General features: G+C 34.7%; 3 protein-coding genes and 1 long non-coding RNA gene across 5 annotated transcripts; all 4 read right to left on the reverse strand.

Annotated features, from left to right (window-relative positions):
- Positions 1 to 294: 294 nt before the first annotated feature.
- On the reverse strand, positions 295 to 795 carry LOC143582287 (F-box protein At2g27310-like). The gene has a single exon (XM_077064895.1). It carries the CDS (start codon positions 793 to 795, stop codon positions 295 to 297), a length of 501 nt encoding a protein of 166 aa, XP_076921010.1.
- A 4,149-nt stretch (positions 796 to 4,944) lies between these two features.
- LOC143582292 (uncharacterized) lies at positions 4,945 to 6,175 on the reverse strand. 2 transcript variants are annotated; one of them, XR_013143948.1, is made up of 3 exons: positions 6,135 to 6,175; positions 5,326 to 5,500; positions 4,945 to 5,255 (listed from the first exon to the last, which is right to left on the reverse strand). It is a non-coding gene; the product is annotated as an uncharacterized LOC143582292 (long non-coding RNA). The 2 variants fall into 2 exon arrangements; XR_013143947.1 differs by lacking the exon at positions 6,135 to 6,175 and having other exon boundaries at positions 5,326 to 6,101.
- A 3,467-nt stretch (positions 6,176 to 9,642) lies between these two features.
- LOC143582288 (putative F-box protein At2g36090) lies at positions 9,643 to 10,206 on the reverse strand. The gene has a single exon (XM_077064896.1). The coding sequence runs from the start codon at positions 10,204 to 10,206 to the stop codon at positions 9,643 to 9,645; it is 564 nt and encodes a 187-aa protein (XP_076921011.1).
- Positions 10,207 to 15,974: 5,768 nt separating this feature from the next.
- Positions 15,975 to 18,313, reverse strand: LOC143582294 (cytochrome P450 93A3-like). Its single transcript, XM_077064899.1, has 2 exons — positions 17,411 to 18,313; positions 15,975 to 16,589 (listed from the first exon to the last, which is right to left on the reverse strand). The coding sequence occupies exons 1-2, from the start codon at positions 18,311 to 18,313 to the stop codon at positions 15,975 to 15,977; spliced, it is 1,518 nt and encodes a 505-aa protein (XP_076921014.1).
- Positions 18,314 to 21,748: the final 3,435 nt, after the last annotated feature.

A 21,748-nucleotide genomic window follows, 5' to 3' on the forward strand; every position in this document is an offset into this window, starting at 1 on the left:
ATTAATAATGGTAACATTTTAAAGCATTCACGTTTCGTTTCCTATCCACATCTCTATAATTACACTACAAAACACTATATTTCTCTTTCATGTTTAATTAAATAATACTTTTATTATTACAGTTTTCTCTCTGTTCTACTCACAACCAATCTAACTAGTCATTTCTATTTAAAGAAGCGGACCTATCAAACCGGTCGTTCAACTGAATCACTAGTGAACGGTCCAGATCAGACTATATATCGAATTACACGGTCCACTCTAGAGTTACTAGAAGCGTGTTATCGTACATGATGCTTAACTTAAAAGATAAATATAAAAACATAATGACATAAACACCCATATATAATCCATCACTATATGGTTTTTCCTTTTCTCTTCTTTCTTTCTCGCCAACTCCCTTCTTTGTCTTATCATTTCCTTAAACTCACACCATCTTTCCCATATCTCCTTATCATCCAACACCTTCCTTCTTACATTATTTACCCCTAAAGTCGCCCTTTGCGAAATTACCAAAAAGTCCCCACCACTTAACCAACACGAATCTACGGGCAATACCTTCATCGTCACTTCCTTCACCCGCAAACCTTCCCCTAATTCACCTTCCTGACCCGTACCCAAAACCACAAGTATCCGACACCGCACCATCTCCTTTGGCTCACATCCAGGTAAAACGGTGACGTATTTGACAATAATTTTGTTACTCACCCAATCCCTCTTTACACTAACAGGTTTGATGGTAGATAAGTTACCCGCTCGCTTAAGTGTCGGGTCGATAAGGATCCAGTTTAATGTCATCGACTCTTTCAGATGTGTAATGTTGCTTCGTTGACTTTTATGTCGATTAGTGATCTAGAGAATGCTTCGGTTAACTTAATAAGAAACTCGGACCACAAGAAGTCAGTTGTGGTGTCGGTGAATTGAACCGCTGAGTAGATAATATCGGTTTGGTAGCGTATATCAACAACTGATACGAGTTGTGAGTTGTCAAGATAACATGAGGAACAATCCAGTTGCTTTATATTATGATCAGTGATTAGCGAAGGAAATGAGTCTTGGAAGAAAGATTATGACCACCAGGGAAGGTGGATATAAGAGCATCAATATTTGGATGGGTTATAGAAGGCCACATGCACATGCAAATATGAGACCAGAGATTATTATCCGAACATAGGGTGTTAAGATCGGATGATACGGTGGCGATTGTCGAAAGAGATCGGCCGTCTAGTCGTGGTAAGATGGTGGTCTGAATTATGTCTGGGTGGATATCGGTGATAGAGGTTGCCATGGTAACAAGATCGAACTTATCTTTAGAAATTAACAAGCATTTATCTGAAATGGTTATAGACTAATATTACTATTTTTGGCCGCCATACAACGTCAATAGCCAATTATCTAAATATATATTTAAGGATTTATAGATATTAAATTACAAATTGTTATTAATTTTATACTAGGTAAACATAGAATAATGTATAACTACGACCTCGTGTTAAAACTAAACATTTTTATAGATATTAAATTCCAAATTGTTATAATTAGTTTATTTATGCTAAGCAAGCATATATATAATTCACATTTCTACGATCTCTGTGTTAAAAATAAATACTTCTATATCAGTTTGAGAATGGAAATAGTATTATTTTTTTATTCTACATATTTTTTCCTGCAAGCACACACTCTCTACTCTACTCTACTCTGAAAATCCTCAAACCTGCACGTCACAAGATTTAAATTTACAACCACTTAAGAAACATATTGTTTTACCACTACGATTGTTCGTTGATTACTTTTACTCTGTATATACTCATATTACAAAACAACTATGTCGAATACCCTGAGATATATAAAATTTTGATCACATGTCAATTTCCATTTGCATTATTTACATTAGTCCAATAAGTGTACAGTTAAAGTTCATGGTGTAAGCTAAGTACAATTAACGTATCAATATTTTCACTTTCATGTTAAAACTAAATATTTTTATATTAGTTGGAGAAAAACAAGGAAATAGTATTATTTTTTTATTCTATCTTTGTTTTTAATTTTTATCGGCGAGCATATACTCTCGTTAACTTCGAAAATTGTCAAACCTGCTCGTCGCAAGATTTAAACTCACAACCACATAAGAAACATATTTCTTAACATATTGTTTTACCACTAAGATTGCCCGTTGAGTACTTTTACTCTATATATAATCATATTACAAAACAACTATGCCGAATACCACAAAATATATAAATTCTTGATCACATGTCAATTTTCACTTGCGTTCTTTACATCATTTCTATAAGTGTACAGCTAAAGTTCATGGTGCACATGTCTAGCTCTAAGTGACTTCCATATTTGAATCATCCATCTTATTAACAAACCTCAAGTACATTATAATCTGTTTGGATCATCCTTCTTATCGACTCTCAGAATTGCGATACGAGTATTATTCAAAATCAAATAACATGTATATACAAATCAAATGTTTAAATAAGATCAGACAGTAGTGTGGTTTGAATATAAAACTAATGCAAACTTAGACAACTACAGCTGAGAAGACGATTTTTTTTTTTTGACATTCTTAGTTTTCAGGAGGAGCACCAAATAATATGGAGTGATGATACAGAGCCAATAACGACTTCTTTCTGGAATCAAGATAAATACAACGACAATGAAAAGCGACAACGTCTTTATGGAATAGGGAAGCCCAAGTGGAGACTTGAAAGCCCGCCCATTAATATACACAAGCTGAAATTGTGGGAGGAAGAAAGATAAAAAATAATTAGCACAAACATCATATGAATTATAATATTGAGGCATTGGACTAGGGTCTTGTTAGTCCAGTCCGTGTTTACAGTAACCAGTTTCTTGGTGGATAGATTTCCTGTTCGTTTTAAGGTCGGGTCGATAATAATCCAGTTTAATGCCACCGACTCTATAAGTTATGGTAATCTTTCTTCGATCCCCAAACCCGCAAACTCATATCCCAATTCAAGTCCCAGTCGATAATCAAACATGAATTAAACGACTAACTCTCGTTTATATTATTAATCAGAAAATAAAACTTAAAAAATTTATTACAACTATCAAACCTTAACTTGGTTGCATCTCATACGTTTTTAGATGAACCCTAACTCGGTTACATGTCACATAATGTCTAACCTTAACTTGGTTTATATAGACTAAACTAACTTGTTAGCGCATTCTCAATCGGTTCCCTAAATATATGTGATGGGATTTGCAAATTATATGGATAGTTATGAGTGGTTGTGAGTAGAGGAAAGAGAAAAAGTTATACGGGAAAGTTAAATTTAGGGTTTTATTATTCATACCGTATATTTTTTTAACATTTTCTGAAAGTGATTGTGAGTAGATATGAAAAAAAAAGATAATAACAAAAGGTATAAAAAATATATGCAGTGATTTTTAGTGTAATTATAATATATATATATATATATGATATAATGCATTACCTATTTTAATTATAAAACATTTAGGAAACATAACCAACTATGATCAACTTGTCAGTATTAATCCCTCGAGTTCACCGACTTGTGACTTGGAGTCCGAAATTGCGTCCAAGTTCCAACAGACTATTGTCAAATTGCGTGTAACTTCGTTGTCCGCTGTTGCGAGTTTAAGACTGCTCCTCAAAGCTTACACACCTTAGTTGTGAGTTACCTACTTTTAAAGGACACCCGCATAGGATGCTTTTATGCAAGTAAAATAAAAAAATTTGAACCCAACTGCCTAGCTAGAAACCCAAATGGTTTTCCTAAACCACCTAGAAATACACTAATGCATGGGGTATCAACGGCCATTGAATCATCTTACGTCAACACGATTGGTATATTAGACTGAAGCTCTATGTCCGCACGTTTGGTTGATATAATGCCGGAGAAGATGAGTATTTAACCTTTCGGAGTATCTTAGTTTTTGTTAAGTATAGAAGATGTTTTAATTTCATGACATGAGCATAAAGCCTGACCAAATGGATGATGGACTATTAGTTTTTGACTTTTTTCTCTATAATTTATGAATACTCCGACCCAAAGTTCAGTTCTTTATTATCTTCAACTCAAGCTAGCTAGGAGTATTTTTTATTTTTTTTTATGCTAATTGAGTATTTTAAATGACGCTAAAAGATTGACTCCCCTACCTTTAACTTCAAATATGAAGGTTACTATACGAATGCACAAAAATGCATTCTTGCTTTTTTTTAGTTCACATATTCTGGACAAGACTAAGTTCAGGCGAAGAATATGTTGGTAATTTCATTCACTCTATTATTCTTTCATTTAATCAAAAAAAGAAAAACTTCATAATCACACTCACAAGATTATTCATAATCCAATCCACCAATTCAAATTTAGATTACTAACCGACAGCAGTTGAGACTGATACAAAAGAAAAGAAGGCAAAGAAACAATTGAGAAATATCATGCATCTAACAACTATGCCAAAGCGGTTTTTCGCTCTCCCTAAAAATATCACTACTAGAAAAACAGGCATTTGCGACTGTATTTTCGGTCGCTAAACAGTCGCAATTGCCCTGTTGCGACCATTTTACAACCGAAATTGCAGTTGGAAAACGCTGGTCGCAGTTGCTCTATTGCGACGACTTTGCGACCGCTTGTATCTTTGCGACTAAGGCGGCCGTCGCAAACCTTGGGACCGACGCTGCCGTTACAAACTTTGCGATCACTGCTGCAGTAGCAAATATTGCGACCGCTGCTGCAGTTGCTAATCTTGCGACTAAAACTTTCGTCGCAAATCTTGCGACCACCCTGCTGCGTTTGCTGATCTTGCGACCGTTGGCTTGATCTGCATCCTATTGCTTAGTCACATTGCAGTGACGATTTATTTGCAACAAAGTTTATTAAAACCATTATATATATATATATATATATATATATATATATACACACACACAAAAATTACAAAATCATACAAATATAGATACAACCACAAATCAAACTAAAAATTTGTCATAGTGTTCAATATTAACAAAATTAACAAAACAAATAAAAAAAATCAAGTCGCCAACCTCGGGTTTGACCGGGCCAGTGACTACAAAAGTATCATCGGTCTTCCCATCAACCGCCACCATGACACATGTGCGTGCTAGCTTTTCATCATCTGAAAAATAACTCTCGGTCTCAGAATCAACTGGAACATTAGATAGCTTCATGAGTTTATGCACTGCAAGCTCCATAACATTCGACGAAGAAAGTCAAATGACAATCCAACTCCCTACCATGGTCAACCTAACAATAACAGAAAGTCAACATTACAACATGTAATTAAAACCATTAAATAGGCTAGATACGTAATTACCTTATCAACAAAATGAGCAACCAAACACCCTGCCTGTTGATTACATTTGGTCTAGTATTTGAAAAGTCAGCATTATCGTGTAGAGACTGAGCAACATCGAAAAGTGGGATCGTGCAGAGACTGAGCATCATCGAAAAGTGGTTACCCGGTCGTGGGATCATCAAAGCGATCCTTTCTGCTCAATCATAAATGCCAACATAACAAAATTAAGTTCACGGTGTTTCTTATATTGGTGAGGATATATATCAACAAAATAAAGAAAAATTAGTAGCAACCAAGATCTTCGAGTACTCATCAAAGATCTTCCTTTTTGTAGCAGCCTAAAATGAAACTCTAGAAAACTATTAAGTGGAAGAGTTCATAATATTTATGGTTAAAAATAAGATAATAGAAAAATACTGCAATAACTCAAAATAAGATGAAGGATATAGTGTTTTAACTTTAATGATACAATATAACAAATACAGAAAATGGCCTTTTAACCTATAAGTATTAGATCAATACTTCTAAAGAACTGGAAAATAGCCAAAGTTTAACAGCAATTGAAACTCCATTTGCAGTTCATTTAGTAATGTGTACTTCATGTGCAGCAGACAAGAGTACAAGACATCACATAAACATTTAACATCAACATCGCATACTTGTGTAGCATGAGATGCCAAATAAAAAATATGCCATGATCTCATAGTTATACTTACAATGGGATTTAATACATAAAAAATATAATAAAAAAAAAATAAGTTACACTTACAAGTTACAACCAACCCCTAGGTTTAGATGACCAACGAATAAAACAGATAATTTCTCACCTGTTTGCAAGAGTGCATGCACGATCGTAAGAAGTCATTGTGATGCAGGAGTATCTCGTAATTTAAAATCTGATTTATATTATCTTTTATTATTTTATGTTTATCTAGTTTCCATGTTTATCTCCTTTTCTTTTAGTATAAATAGGGTTATGATTGTTTAGTTTTATTAGTTTTTGATTAAGTTTATTTATAAAGAACATTGTTCTTGGAACCTTTGGTTCGTTTATTCGTCTTTGATTAATCATGAGTCTCTCGAGCCATTGATTGCTTCCAAAACCGCATCAGTTGGTATCAGAGCTTTTGGTTCTCAAATGGCTCGACGTGGTGTTGAATACTTGCTTTATCGTAGAGTCGCCGACCGAGGCAACGATTGAAGTATTTTCTATTCACGTGCTCGTGGAGAAGATCGATGTCCTACTCGCAGAGTCGTCGCCTGAGGCAGCGGTGGAGTCTGTTCCGACCCGCGGGATCTTATGGAGATCCAACGACTCCGACAACGAGTCCGCGATCTTGAAGAGATCAAACGACTCCGAAAACGAGTCCGCGATCTCGAATTACAACGGGAGATGCGCAAGACGGAAACCGAGTCGAGCACCGTCGTCTGGGACGAAGGTGGCGACGGAGAGCAGCAGCCGTTCAGCCGTCACCCACCCCGGTTCTATGAACCGATCTATGAAGATGAATCTGATCACGAGCGTTTGTTGGAAGACGAAAGATGGGATTGATTTTAATGAAGATGAGTGTTTATTTGTGAATTCTTCCGATGGCGATTTTAGTTATGATTCGCCACCCGTGTTTGATATCTACCGGGATGAGGAAGAACATACGGTAGCTATGGGTGGTGATATGGTGGCTACAGGTGGTCCAACCCTTTCCTTGGATGACCCAAAGAAAATGACACTCGATGGGTATTGGCGGAGTTCTACATGTGTGTCAACTAAAATGATGGAATTGAATGAGAAGTATGGTGATAAATTGCCTTCCAGGATCTCTAGTGTTGAAGTTGTTGGCCTTGCGATGGTGATCGAGGGTTCCGTGGCTTCCATGGTAACCCTATCTTTTATGCCGGGAATAAAGATGGGATTAGATGTTGACCCAATCATTACCATATTTGATAAAGATGGTGATTTAATAAAATCTCCTAGTTTGGTGGAAGTTCAAAAAGGAATGAAATTTAAAATTGAAAAACAAATATCGAGGTCAAATGATAACGATCAAGTTTGTGATAGGGATGTATATTTTACACATGGGCTAACTAATCTTATGGATAAGTCTAGTGACATGCATGAGAAATAAGTGGATCACCATTTATTCAAATATTCTTTTCGTTTTTACTTGTTTTTTATTAATTAGATTTTAATATTAGTTTAATTAATAGTATTATAATAAACCCCCCTTAATATATAAAATAAATAGTCACGTCAGTTAGTAAAGTCTAATTAGTTAATTTACGTAATCTAAAGAGTCTGTGGGTTCGATATCCGGACTTACTAAACTGTACTAGAGTCGACCGGTACACTTGCCGGTTAGTAATTTTAGTTAAGTTTACGAGTCTATAATTTATTACTTAGTGTCTAGATTAGCGTGTTTTTATTTGACTACTTTTAGCACATCAGTTAGTTTAATTAATTCTATACTCTAATAGTTACGATAGGATATGATAAAGGTAAGTCTTGGGTTGTGTTCTATTACACCAACCAGTGTAGTGGATTTATATAAAAGGCTATTATAATTAACTTAAGGTTTACACTTGTAATTACTCGTTAAATATGCTCACTTACGCAAGTTTGTTCATCAAATTCTAGTGTTTTGTTAAGTTTCAAACACAACACAGAGTCGTTATTTATATACACTATATAATATATAAGCATTATCATTTTGGTACTCAAAATATAGTATCACCAACTTTCGTGTGTGAGGGTATTTGTACGTGTGACGGGTAATTCCTACAATCATCTAGTGTACGTAATGAACATGTTTGGAATTTATAACCTCTAAATAAATAATGATCATGCATGCGTGTTAAAAATGCCTATGATAAATAGTTATGATTTGTTTTTATTAATGAGTTGTACGAATATTGACTTGAGTTTTTGCCGGTTGTCACTGGTGACTTGGGAAGCGAAGAAGTGCATGAAAAAAGGAAATTCTTTCTTGGAGTCCACTACTTCAATAAACAAACTTGTTTCGTGTGTGAGACAACAAACTACCTAGATGTACTCAAAGATCTATTGCCCGCCCAAAGACACTCTAATGCATTCTAAGGCTCCTACTCTCCTAAAGATTCCCATTACGTTGTGATCTATCTCCATATAATCATGCTTAAATGTATATGACTAATGCTAGTGACTAACAAATGCAGTAAAATTATAGTAACTAGTGCTAGAGATGCTCTAAGTAACTTTCTTGTTTGGATCATCCTTCTAAGTTTATTAACAAAACCTCAAACACATTACCACTTGTTTGGATCATCCTTATAAATTGTCAAAACTATGGTACCGGTTTTATTCAAAATCAAAGAACATACAAATCAAATGCTTAAATAAAATCAGACAATAACTGAAGGATTAATCTTTAATATTAATAAAGTAAAAGGTTTATTATGTTATATTTATTTTAATTAATTGAATTTTAATAGGTTTAGGAAATGTATGTCTTGAATAGCAAGTCTAGTGAGTCTATATATAGGGTCTAGATTATTAGTTTTATGAGAGAGATTTAAGAGAGAGAAACGAAAGAGTCAATGAGTCTCATCTCCATGTACGTTTAATAAGTTCGTTTGATTATATGAAAAGAGTCGAGGGTTGTCACCCCAATATCTCGTGTTCGTTTGTTTGATAAGTTCGTTTGATTCAATTGTTTGATCCCTCTGGGGCAACAATAACGTAGTCTGAATCTAAAAATGAATACAACCATTTGAATTTAAAAAAATACATAAAATCTACACCAATTGGTTTGGGACCTAATTTATAACTTAGGAAACTACATTTTGAAAATATGTTTTTTTTGTGTGTGTGTGGCGGGGGGTGGTTTATTCTTAGCTTTGATGAGGAGCCACCGATTTGTAGGGAGCGATGATGCAAAGCCAATAATGATTAACGAAGTTAGAGATTACGTTCCCAATTGCTCCTTTCGAGAGAGAAGAATACCGATAATAGAAGGCAACAACTTCTTTCTAGAATAGAGAAACCCAAATAGAGACTTGCAAGTTCAAGACAGAACAAAGAAACCTGATCATCGAGTGTAAACAAACTCATATAGACAACATAAAACAAACGGGAAAAATTCAATAGGGAGAGAGATCGAAAATGAAACAAGCATAGTATGAATTATAAAACCGAACAATGGTAACTTATATTTTTAACATTAACAAACCTAATCACATCACAGTCTCTCCTCATATGATCAAGTCATGTACTCTTCCCACATACAACCAATCATGACTTATTCTTCATATGACCATGTTGAATGAATATACGTACTCTTCCCACATACAACCAATATTGACTTATTGTAACATCAAACTCAAAAAGTAAACAGAAAAACAAAATGACACCAATATGCCAATATTATTCTTCACAATATCACTCTCCCTTTTATCTTCTGCCATTCTCACCAACTCCCTTCTTTGTCTTTTAATATCCCTAAACTCAAGCCGCCTTTGGCACCTCTCTTTCTCCCCCACCACCACTCTCCTCACAATATTATTCTCCTCCATTATTGCCCTACGCAAAATGACCAAAAACTCCCTACCTTTCAAACAACACGAGACCAAATTCAACACCTTCAACGTCACCTCTTTGACCTTCAACCCAATTCCATGACCCACACCCAATACCACTTGTATCCTACACTTCACCATCTCATCTGGACCACATCCAGGCAAAACGGTGACGTATTGGACTAGCGTCTCGTTACTCGTCCAGTCCTTCTTTACCGCAACCGGTTTGATAGTGGATAGGTTTCCAGTTCGTTTTAGTGTTGGGTCGATAATAATCCAGTTTAACGTCACCGAATCTTTCAAATGAGCTAATTTTTCTTCTTCCACACCCGCAAACTCGTCCACTTCCATCTCAATATATCCGTTATTATTATTATTATTATTATTATTATTATTATTATTACTACTACTAGTCACATATTCGTTTAAGTTTATTAATAACTCAGAGGATAAAAAATAATTCGTGACGTCAGTGAATTGGACTGTAGAGTATATAATATTGTTTTGGTATCGTATATCAACTGCTGATATGAGTTGTGATGGTAAAGGATGAGTTATATTAATATTATAATACCTGGAGTGATGGCAGCCACGGTGGTTGACGGTGGTGGTTAACGAAGGAAAGGAGTCTTGGAAGAAAGATTTGTGGGCTTGAGGGAAGGTGGAGATGATGTCATCGACTAGAGGGTGGGTTATAGAGGGCCAAGTGGACTTGGAGATATGAGACCAGAGAGTATGGTCGGAACATAGGGTGTTAAGGTTCGATGATACGGTGGAGAGTGTGGAAAGAGACCTGGCGTCTAGACGAGGTAAGATGTGGGTTTGCATGATGTCTGGGCGGATGTCGGAGAGACTAGTTGGCATGGTGACTACTAACTAGAAGGATGTGCAACTTGGATTGAAGGATTGGGAGATGCAATATTTATAAATAATAAATTATTTTAATACTCTGGTGTAACGTGCGTTTTTTTTTGTTGTTAATTGTTACTGTGAAGGACTACTGTTTTAGCATGGAAATTATTTTAATATTCTTCTAGAATACGTGACGTGACTTTGTAATTTCAGTTTTTATTAAAAACGTGTTTGATCAATATTTATAAATAAGAAATTATTTTAATACTATGGTGTAACGTGCGTTTTTTTTTTGTTGTTAATTGTTACTGTGAAGGACTGTAAATGGTAATATTCTTCTAGAATACGTGACGTGACTTTGTAATTTCAGTTTTTATTAAAAACGTGTTTGATTTTAAAACCTGTGCTAGCGGGACTATTAAACCGAACAAGAAATTAGAGGGGTGTGTAAAAAACTGAAAAAAGCGACTCAAACCCAAAAAAATGAAAATTCCAAACTGAAAAACCGAACCAAAACAAAAACCGATGGTTTGGTTTTATGTTTTTGTAAAAACTGCACTAACGGTTCGGTTTTGGTTTTTTATTTAGAAAAACCGCAAAAACCGAACCGAACCGAATTCCTAATTTTTTGTTTTTTTATATTTTATATTAAATAATGTATAAGAATTTAATAAATATGTAAATCTAATAGTTTTGATCAAATGTATAACAATCTTTTATTTTACAATTAACAAAATTATTTATTCATAAATTCGTTATTTTTTGCCAACTTTTTTTTGGTTTAAAATTTTCAAACTCAAATGGCAAAAACCAAAAACGAACCGAAACCAAAATACCGAAACCGAACGGTTTCAAAAACTCCAAAAACCGAAGTTTTGGCTTTCGGTTTAGTTTTAGCCAAAAACCGCACTACGCATAGCCCTACAAGAAATAGATGTGATTTTCTCATTTGAAAAAGACTAGCGACGTAGCTTATTGTACTTGTTTGTTTGACTTTTGTATCTTGTATCGATGTAAACAGTCTTTTGATAAATGCAGAGATAGATACAAAAATTTTTGATAGGGCGAACAAAGTTTGGGTTGACGTAAAATTTGGATCGGGTAAAGAAAAGCACAAATAAAGATAAAATGTTAATAAAGACCTACAAAACAGTATTCGGTGATGTAAACAAGCTAGAATTTAGAAATTCTTCCAGCAACTTTTGAATAATAAAGTTTATCCATAGTCGAATGGGACACCAGTAAAAGGATCTTCAATACTTCGTCTCTTGTACCGAAAGTTTATGTTTATACTTTATATATAGTTTGTCTTAAATTAAATATTTTTATGTTTTTATTAGTTATATTTTTAGTAGAATATATAATTTGCGTTAGCATTAGATGTAAGCATCAAAATAAATACAAGTTAAGTATTTGACATATATAATTATCTAAAAATACTTTGATATAATAGTTATAAACATTGTTATCCAAAATGTATCTCAATTAGAAACCAAATAATTGTATAAATGGTTGGGTTGAATAAATGTTTATTTATTTTTTCTGAAGTTTAATCATAAAGATAAAAGCTATTTAGCTATGATTAACAACTGTGTAATCTATACTATATACTCCCTCCGTCCAAATTTAAATGTTCAAGTTTGACTTTTCAAGTCTTTCTTTTGCAACTTTGATCGTAAATATTTTTGTTCGTGTCATATAATACTTAATGAAAATTATATCATTGTAAAATACATTTAAAATCCAATCCATTCATATATTTTACATCAAGTATTATGTAATACAAACAAAAATATTGTCGGTCAAAGTTAAACAACAAAGACCGAAAATGTCAAATTAGGACATTTAAATCGGGACGGAGGGAGTATAATATACCATTCATAGGCAAATTAAGACGCTCTTTTTAAGTAAATTACAACATATAATGCATGAGGTACAACATGAACTAGGGGCAAAAATGTCATTATAACCTAAAATCTCACGTATTTTTTAAAATAATTACAAGTTTCATCCCCTAAAATTATAACATTGATCCTTAGTCTTTTACTTATATATTATTTTATTTTCACTTTTAACCCAACTACCCTCACAATTTTTAAACGGTCATAACTTTTTCGTAAGTTAATATTTTTTAAAATAAATGACATCATAAAAACGAGCATTTTATTATCTTTAATTTGAGTATCATATTGCTAAAGTTTTCGAAGTAAAAAAAGTTATGCAAAAGTGTATGCGGTTTGCTTTTGATGGCTTTAAATTAAACCATGAGCCAACTTTACACGGATTTTTTGTCGTCGAAACCGAAACTAAATTGTTTCTAATTAAAACCCAACTAAACCGAACCATTACCAACGATTAGGTTTCGATATAGTTTAAAATTTAAACTAAGAATTTAAAATAAGAATATTTTGATAAAAAATTTTGAGTTTAAAATTTAAAATAAGAATTATTAATCTACATATACATTCACTTCAAACTAAACATCAACTAATATGTTATTAAGAGAATAATACTATGAACAAAGATAACTTTAGTCACATAAATAATCAACCTTATTAGAATAAATAGAATGCGAAATCATAATAAGAATAAAGATTATAAAAAACCATACTGGAAATTTGGTTAAATTAAAGTTGTAATAGACGAGTTTGCTCGTATTAAATAAAACTTTGGTTAACTATATTTTAACTATGTCTAATATATATTATATCTCATACTAAATAAGTAAATAATTAGCATTTCAATATATACGGCCAGCTCTGGCTTCAACTGTGAAACCAAACTAGTGAACGGTCTCACAGTTTCAAACAATATAATAAACACCCAAAAATTTGTTACATGATTATTAAAATATGTGTTTCTAGTTTCCCGCTGCATCGCGCGAGCACTCTTAAATGAAACTAAAAAAAAGTGTATAAACTAGCAATAACCTAAAACTATGGCACGGCACCACCTAAATTTAAATAAACTATTAGAATAAATATATGTAGTGTTATGTGAGTTGTCAGTCGGAAAGTGTTCTAGATCAGAAATTACGTGAATAATAACTTTGTACATTTTATGAGTCATTTTAGAATTGACGTAATTACAAATTTTGTCCTTTAAATCTAGTTTTGGTGTTAAGAAAGAAGCACCTATGAATTTCCTGAATGTCCCGTCGGAGGGAAGATCATCTCTTCGACTGCTGACATGTTGGTGTTTGGATGGATAGGAGGAGAACATGTGTGTGTGTGGATTTAATAGGGTTTCCCCTCCTGTGAGCTTAAGGGGTAGTGGTTTCATGTTCGGTCAAGCTGCTTTAGTAACTGTTTCAGGCAAGGTGACTAAGCATGAGAAAGCGTGTCTTGACAACCAACATGTAGTTATTCATTTTGCTTTTGACACTTTTGGTTTCCTTGCGCCTGAAGTTGTTGCGTTCCTTAGATGAGTTCAACGAGTCATGCATAGTAATGTTCTGACTCCAGGATAAGCGAATGTAGTTTATAAAATATTGAGTTTTGCAATTCAAAAGAAGATAAAGGCGCAATTTGTTGCCCGTTTGACTTCTGTTTCGATGTAATCACTACATGCTTATTTATTAATAAAAGTATTGAGATTTTGTTTCTTTCTAATAAACTATCCCATATGAACCCCTAAAAATATCAAGACAATTGATTAGGTGGTGGTTGCAATACATTCCAAAATAAAAAGGCTAGTAGTTGCTATAATTAAGAAATATAAAATTCGAAAAGTTGCAATGCAATAATCTAGAAAACATATTTTAATCTTTGTAAAATATCAAAATTTAATTAATTATTCTGAATACTGTAGTCTTGTTTTTTTTTTTTTGATAAATGGATTTCTCTGTTATTTTTTTTTAATTATGCTGTTATGTATAGATACACATTTACTGTGTTGTTATGTTAGTTGTTAATTAGGTTTCTATCTTTATGTAATAGTTTTACCCTTTCTTGTGTTGATAAAGGATTCTAGAGTGTGATCCAAACTTCATGAGATTCGGGGTTGCGAAAACGGATGGGATTAGTATTTTTGTAACCAGTAACTATTTTTCTGTCTTAATTCATTCGGGTCGGGTTTGGATCATTATGGGTTGGGACAGGTTATGAGGTTATACTACTGGCTACTGAGGTAACATTAACTTGGCCCTACTAAAACATTTTAGATGTTGGCTTTAACCAACTTTGGCTAAATACCACTCGGGATTTGATGTTTTGGGCTCTCGGTGCATGCCCGATTTACGTGTTATGGGATGCGAAGATCTGGAAGCATCAAGTTTTGAAGAATCAAAGCCTTGACTGGTTGGAATGTTTGGGCTGCAAGTCAAGCCCACATTGACCATAATTCTATTCTGCTACGATGTGGGTTATGGATTTGAGAAGCCCAAATTTTGGATGTTGAAATTATATGGTTATATTACTTGTATTATTACGGTAATAATATTACCTATGCTGTAACTTGTAAGGTTAATATCGCTTGTCACTACCGATATTAACAGCTTACTTCGGGTTCTATTTCGAGGCTCGGCTCATACAATTTGGTAAACGTCACCAAATTGAGTACTAATGTTCTCACGCGAACAGCCTTTCAGGTTGTTTTGTTGGGCCCAAAGGTGGGAGAAAACCGGTTTCAGACCCAGCCCGGTTGTATCCGACCCCCCCTACTATAAACCGACTTTTATGTTTCTCGCAGACCTCGCCGGATCCAGTTCCACATCTACATGGTCAAAACCTGGACCCGACCCTATCCGAAACCCGATAAAAACCCAGGGAACCAAGTCAAATACTCGACCATACCCGGAACCGGTTCCTACCTGGCCCGGTTCTTGACTTTTGTTGATAATACCCAGAGCCGGTTCCTACCTAGTTTTGGTTCTTAAACGTCACAACAAGGTTTTTCAAACAGTGAAACATAAACCAAACCGACCAAACCGTGGGTGCCCTAATCGAGCAGACCCTATGCACCATATAACTATGTATTCGTTCAAATGCATGTTTACGATTGAAAAAAAAAACACTACCTTATAGATACAATAACAAAAAACTTAGAATTAAAAGATAAAAAAAACAACCACAGTGCATTAAAAACATATCTCAACACGAAAGTGGAAACACATGTCAAATAGGTTTAAATAATGAAGAACAACAATCAACACCAATAGACACACATAACTTCAATTCATTACAAAATAATCATGTAAAAGTAGTAGTAAAAGTTCAATGAGGAACAAAGAAATTATTGTGAACAAGAATGACTTGTTACTTTTAACACTAGATCAGATTTGATCTCGCCACGGGAACACAAACCAACGGGTTAGCTCTAGAAAGTGTGAGGCTGGTTCCCTCTTCCACATCAACGCGTGTTAGATTCCCATCCTTCCCAGCCTTCCACTCGAAGCACTGAATCATGGCACCAAGGGTCGTTTGTACCATCAACAATGCTAGTGAAGTCCCAGGACACATCCTCCTCCCCGTTCCAAACGGTAACATGTGAAAGTGTTGCCCTCTCACATCCAACTGGTTTTGGAAGAATCTTTCGGGTCGAAATTCAAGCGGGTTTTCCCAATAGTCTGGGTCTCTACCGAGTGCCCAAATGTTGACAAAAATATTAGTTTTTGCTGGGATATGGTATCCTGCCACGACGCAGTCTTTTGTCGATTTTCTAGGAATTAATGGGGCAGCAGCATGAAGACGTAACGTTTCCTTAACAACTGATTGGAGGTAAGGAAGGTGAGGTATGTCTGATTCTTCTAAAAGTCTGTTTTTGCCGATTTTATTGTCGATTTCTTCTGTTGCCTTTTTCATTATGTCTGGATGATTAATGAGTTCCGCTAAAGCCCATTCTATGTTAAGTGCGGAAGTGTCTGTTCCAGGCGTGAACATATTCTGAAAGACATTAAAAAATTTACCACTTGCTCATACAAAAACAAAACAAAAACAACATGAAGACTTATTTTTAATACCAAAGGATCATATATATTAAACTTTTAAGTCTTACACATAACATAATTAGTATTTTATGTACATAAAAAAAACAATTAAACTAATTTGTTCACATGTTTAATATTTAATTTTATATATAAGCAATATAACCTACAATAACTCGTACATATCTAGATAGATTTATAAATAAATGAAATGCGTACGTGCACACATGCACATGTGTATGTAATTTAGAAATGAATGTTTTATTTTGTTATAATCATTTATGTCACAAACTATGTTCTGCCTTTATTCAACTATTACGTATCTATATGTGTGTATTTATACTAGTAGAAAATCTAGCGTGATGCAGCTGCGACGACAATTTACAACGCTGTACTTGTTTTTTGCTAGTTTTTCATCATCTCGGAATATATAGTAATTAGTATTATTGAAGTTGGCTGACTTAGCAAACACTGGAAAAACTCATAAGTTACATAGTTAAAATCTCTGGTAACAGTATGAGCAAAAGATTTACAGTTGGTAAAAAGATAATTACTCATTGTCATTTAACAGTGACAAACTGGTAATTAGTTAAAAGGATGATAACTGTAATGGATTCATTGTCTGGGACATTAGATAACATAGTTATTAAAATCTCCTAGGACAACACATGGTAAGGAGATACAAACTTAAGAGAAGTAAGGTCATGCTGGATTCTGCCTATAAATAACTCTAAAGTATATGTGTGTATGTATATAAATATAAACATGTTTTAATGTTACCATGATAAGGGCCTTGATGTTCTCTTTGGTCAACTTAATCTCTATGCTTTCATCTTCTGAAATATCGAATAAAATGCCGAGCAAGTCTTTCCCTTGAGATCCCATCTCATCCTTTCTTGCATCTTCATGTTCTTTAATGATTCTCTCTATCAACTCATCATATCTTCCACGAATATCTTTCAACTTTTTCCTTATTCCCTGCACGTCTAGATTCTTAAACAACGATATGTAGTCCGAGAGATTAAACTTACCAGCCATCTCATTTATCTCAGCAACCAGCTTCCTCACGTCCTTCGCCTCGCTATCGTTCTCTGAACATCGCTCGTTCATGATCATTCTCGATATCACATTGTTAGTCGTCTTCACAAGCTCCCCACCAACATCCACTGGCTTTCCATCTTTAGCATATTGAGATAATGACATCATAAAATGATTAATCTCGTCTTGCCTAACGAAGCGGAGTAAATCGAGTGTGGTTCCATTTAAAAGCTGTGACATGACTATTTTCTTCATGAACTTCCAATATGGTCCATATGGAATAAAAGCAAAGTCTTTTGAACCATAAGTAAGGTAATCTAAGGCCGAGTTATCCGGTCGGTCTAGATACGAATTTTCGTAGGTTTTAATGAACTGGCTCGCTGTTTCAGGTGAACACGCGACAACACAAGGTACCGAGCCCATAAAGACACGAAAAACCAGTCCGTATTTGAGAGAAAGCTTGTGAAAAGCATGATGAGGGGTTGGAGAAAGAAGGTGAAGATGTCCAATGATGGGGAGGGCAAAGGGAGTTGGTGGAAGATGATCATGTTTAAGTTTAACATGACCAGATTTAAATAACACCCAGATCAAGATGCTAGAGATGCAGATGAGGAATAGAGAGAAGAATGATTGAAAATCAGCCATTGAGTGAAAAGTTTTTCTTTCAATGGACATGTTAGCAAGTTTCTTACTTATTTATCTTTTACTTAATTATTGAGTTTTGTTTTTTATTATTAATTATTCATTTTGCCTTTTACACGTGTTTATTCCTTTTGCCTTTGAGATATTTGGTTTCTTAGTTCTAGAGGTCGTTGACTTTTTGAACAGGGTTTAAATGATCGTGCATAGTAATTTATCGGCCTCTACGAACCAAAACTTTTATTTTAGTGGGATTGGATTTGCTATCCAAAAGAGGTTGTTGCGCAACTTGTCCGTTTGTCTACCACCTAATTGTAATTGTTTGGATGTTTATAATGTTACGTTATAATATTATAAATTAAAAAAATAGCATTATTCATAATGAATTTTGTTATTATTCAACTTTGATTTATTTTTTTATATAAGATTCGATTCCTTTATTCTGTTTTTAGTATTTAGTATTAGTATTGTTGTATATTTGAACCTAACATCTTATTTTTATATTTTGATATCTATTTATGCTATTTAATTTCCATAAACTTATTAGTAATATTCAAGACAAATGTTGGATAAGTTTACATTCGATTACATAAAATGAGGTTGACTACAAGATGCTCAATAATCTTTTGGAGTTTTTTCTTCATAAAATGTTGTTGAAATAAGTATTTACTAAAAGAGTACTGCAGTGGGAAAATAATTATTATCGGAATCGGATATAGTTGTAGCCTTACAGTTTTGGCAAAGGACTTAACTGGTTCATCCAACTTTTACTATTGAATATTGATGGTGTTTTCTTTCCTTAAGTGTTGTATTTTTTTTTTCCTAAACCTATATATGGTTGACCTCTAATGACGGAGTAAGTACTGCAAGGTTTCTCTTCCTTCTCAACGCAAGATGCTAACAACAAAGAGAGGGAAGGACACAACAAATCGGAAGGAATCGATGAGTAATGGATGACCTCGATGATCTATCAAGCTCAGCATTATAACGTCACGCAGGACAACCAATCCTGGTTATGATCTTCAAAGTGGACTCCCTCTGCAGTAGCTCACGATATCAATTCAAGCTTTGGGAACTTCAGGTTTCATGAAAGCACAAGGTAGTCTCACTAGGAACAATATTTGCTCTGCCCATAATTGGAATAGCACTACATATAAAACTTTTGGCCAAAGACCTGGTATATTTACACTATTGCGTAAAAAAAACAGAGGGGGCTGGAACCACCCCTGGCCCTAACAATACTTTGCCAATGAGTTCCACCAAGTTCACACCGAGAACAGTCAACTTCATAAATTTTCTTTTAAGGCGAAGATGCCGGCCAATGCTCCAATCAATGTACAAGGGAACGGGAGACCCTGTGGAGCAGCCAAAGTCAACATGGGTCAACATCGGTCTAGCGCTACTTGTTTATTCAAACTTTGATAGGGCTAGTGTTAGTTGTATTTACTATGCAAATTCTATGATGTATTTAGCATTAATTTCTCATTGCCTTTCATGTATTTGTTTAATTTATATCATGGATGTTTTAGGGTATTTTTTTTGGTGTAGTGTAATCACTTTGAATCTTTTTTATTGTTTTATTGGTGTAAGGTATAGAGTGATTGTGGAGATGCAATTTCAAAAAAAGACAACTAGACAAATTAATTGGACTAATTCACTTAATAATTACTCCTCTATTCATAGTGGAGGGGCTACAAATCGGGGTGAATTGCGACACGTGGCGCCCAGTCAGCAAGGGCGTAAATTTGTTTTTTGGGTGTAACGGTGTAGGGGCTACAAACTTGGCTCAAAGTATCTTTTTTTATGATTTTCTTTTTATAATTACACTAATCAAATAAAAACCAATTTGTTTAAATAATTAAATAAAAATGCATTAAAATTAAAAAGAAATACAAAAAAATAAATAACTAAAAATATAAAAAAAACATAACTAAAGAAAAAAATTAAAAAAAAAACATAACTAAAAAAATACTAATATCCATAATATTCTCGCATTTTTCACGTCGTCGTTGAAACAATAACGCTGCGTCCTCGTGAAACCCCTCTGCTTTGAAGGATTTGTAGTCTTCTTTCATTTGACGTAATTCCAACGTCTGGTTCAGCTTTTCTTGTTGTTTGTTGGATGCTCGAAGGTCGTTTCCTATTTCTGTGGCTTTCGTTTCTAAACGACCGACCAACTCGTTTAATTGTCCGACGTCTTCACTGGGCGCCGTATTGAATCGTGTTGACGACGAACATTCCCCCTTATTTTTTTCTCGATCTCCCGCGTGGTCGAGGCAACTCCTGTACTTCTTCGTCGTCGGCTAAATTAACATCGTTGGCTAAATTAATCGTGTCGTCCAGGAAGAAGCTACGAGCATCGGAGGGTGTGTTTGGTGTACTCGGATTTTTCGACGACGACGTCTTCGATTTTTTTGAAGGATGGGATGAGCCGGCTCGTCGGGCGACCGGAACGGTTGGTGCCCCGTTCCATTTCTCGCAACCGCGTAGTTTTTTCCAACAATTCAAATACTTGAACGGTTTCCCGGGCCGATCAAAAGTTTGGCCTTGAACTCGAAATTTGCTCAAGGCTTGAGTTATAATGTCGTCGTTGTTATGCCCGCTATGCCAGCCGGACCCCTGCAACTGGTTAATTATCCCGGCAAATTTTTGACAATTGGCGTTAAGCCTCTTATAGTGGGCTTGAACCGCTTCTTTTCCCCGGTAGTCTTCGGGTTTATCGGTTATCGTAAGCCAAGCTTCAAATACTTTCTTCCAAAACACCCCGGTGGCTTGAAAGTTGGCTACAAATTAAAATTATTTGTCACAATTAGTATACATTTTAATAAACACTAAATGCATTTTTAGCAAATACTTAATATTAAAAAACTTACCGACGTCGGGATCCTCCGAAATGACGATTCAAGCCCTTGCGAGGGCCACCTCCTCCTCGTTCCAATGCTTGTATGGATCACGTTGCTCCATCGGCTCCCCGGTTGTTTCTTTTTGTGTTTACGGGTCGCATTTTGGCTTGAACCGGAGGCCCGCGCCATTTGCATCTCTGGCACCGTCACCGGCTCCGACTCCGGTGGTGTAGACCCGAACGCCGGCATTAAGTTTTGGGGCATGAGATAGTTGGCGTACATGTTTAGGTTCGGGTCAGGAAATTGAAACTGATAGCTCGGTTGGTTTAGGTTCATCGGGTTCCATTGTAAGTTCACGTTCGATTGGTTTTGCGAACCATGGAGTTGACCGAAAGGAGGGAATGGGTGGTTTCTAGGATTCATTTTGCTAATTTTTGTAAGAATTTGGGTATGAATTGTGTATAAAATAGATATAAAATGGAGAAGAAAGTGTATGTTTATATATATATATATATATATATATTGTTTTAATTAATTAATATTTTTTTCTTTTGACCATTGCAACGGTCAAATTATTATAATATTATTATTATTTAAT

Source organism: Bidens hawaiensis, unplaced genomic scaffold (genome assembly GCF_021521415.1).
Source record: "Bidens hawaiensis isolate Kalapana, Puna unplaced genomic scaffold, B.hawaiensis_p1.1 tig00031522_1, whole genome shotgun sequence".
In the NCBI taxonomy this organism is placed as follows: domain Eukaryota; kingdom Viridiplantae; phylum Streptophyta; class Magnoliopsida; order Asterales; family Asteraceae; genus Bidens; species Bidens hawaiensis.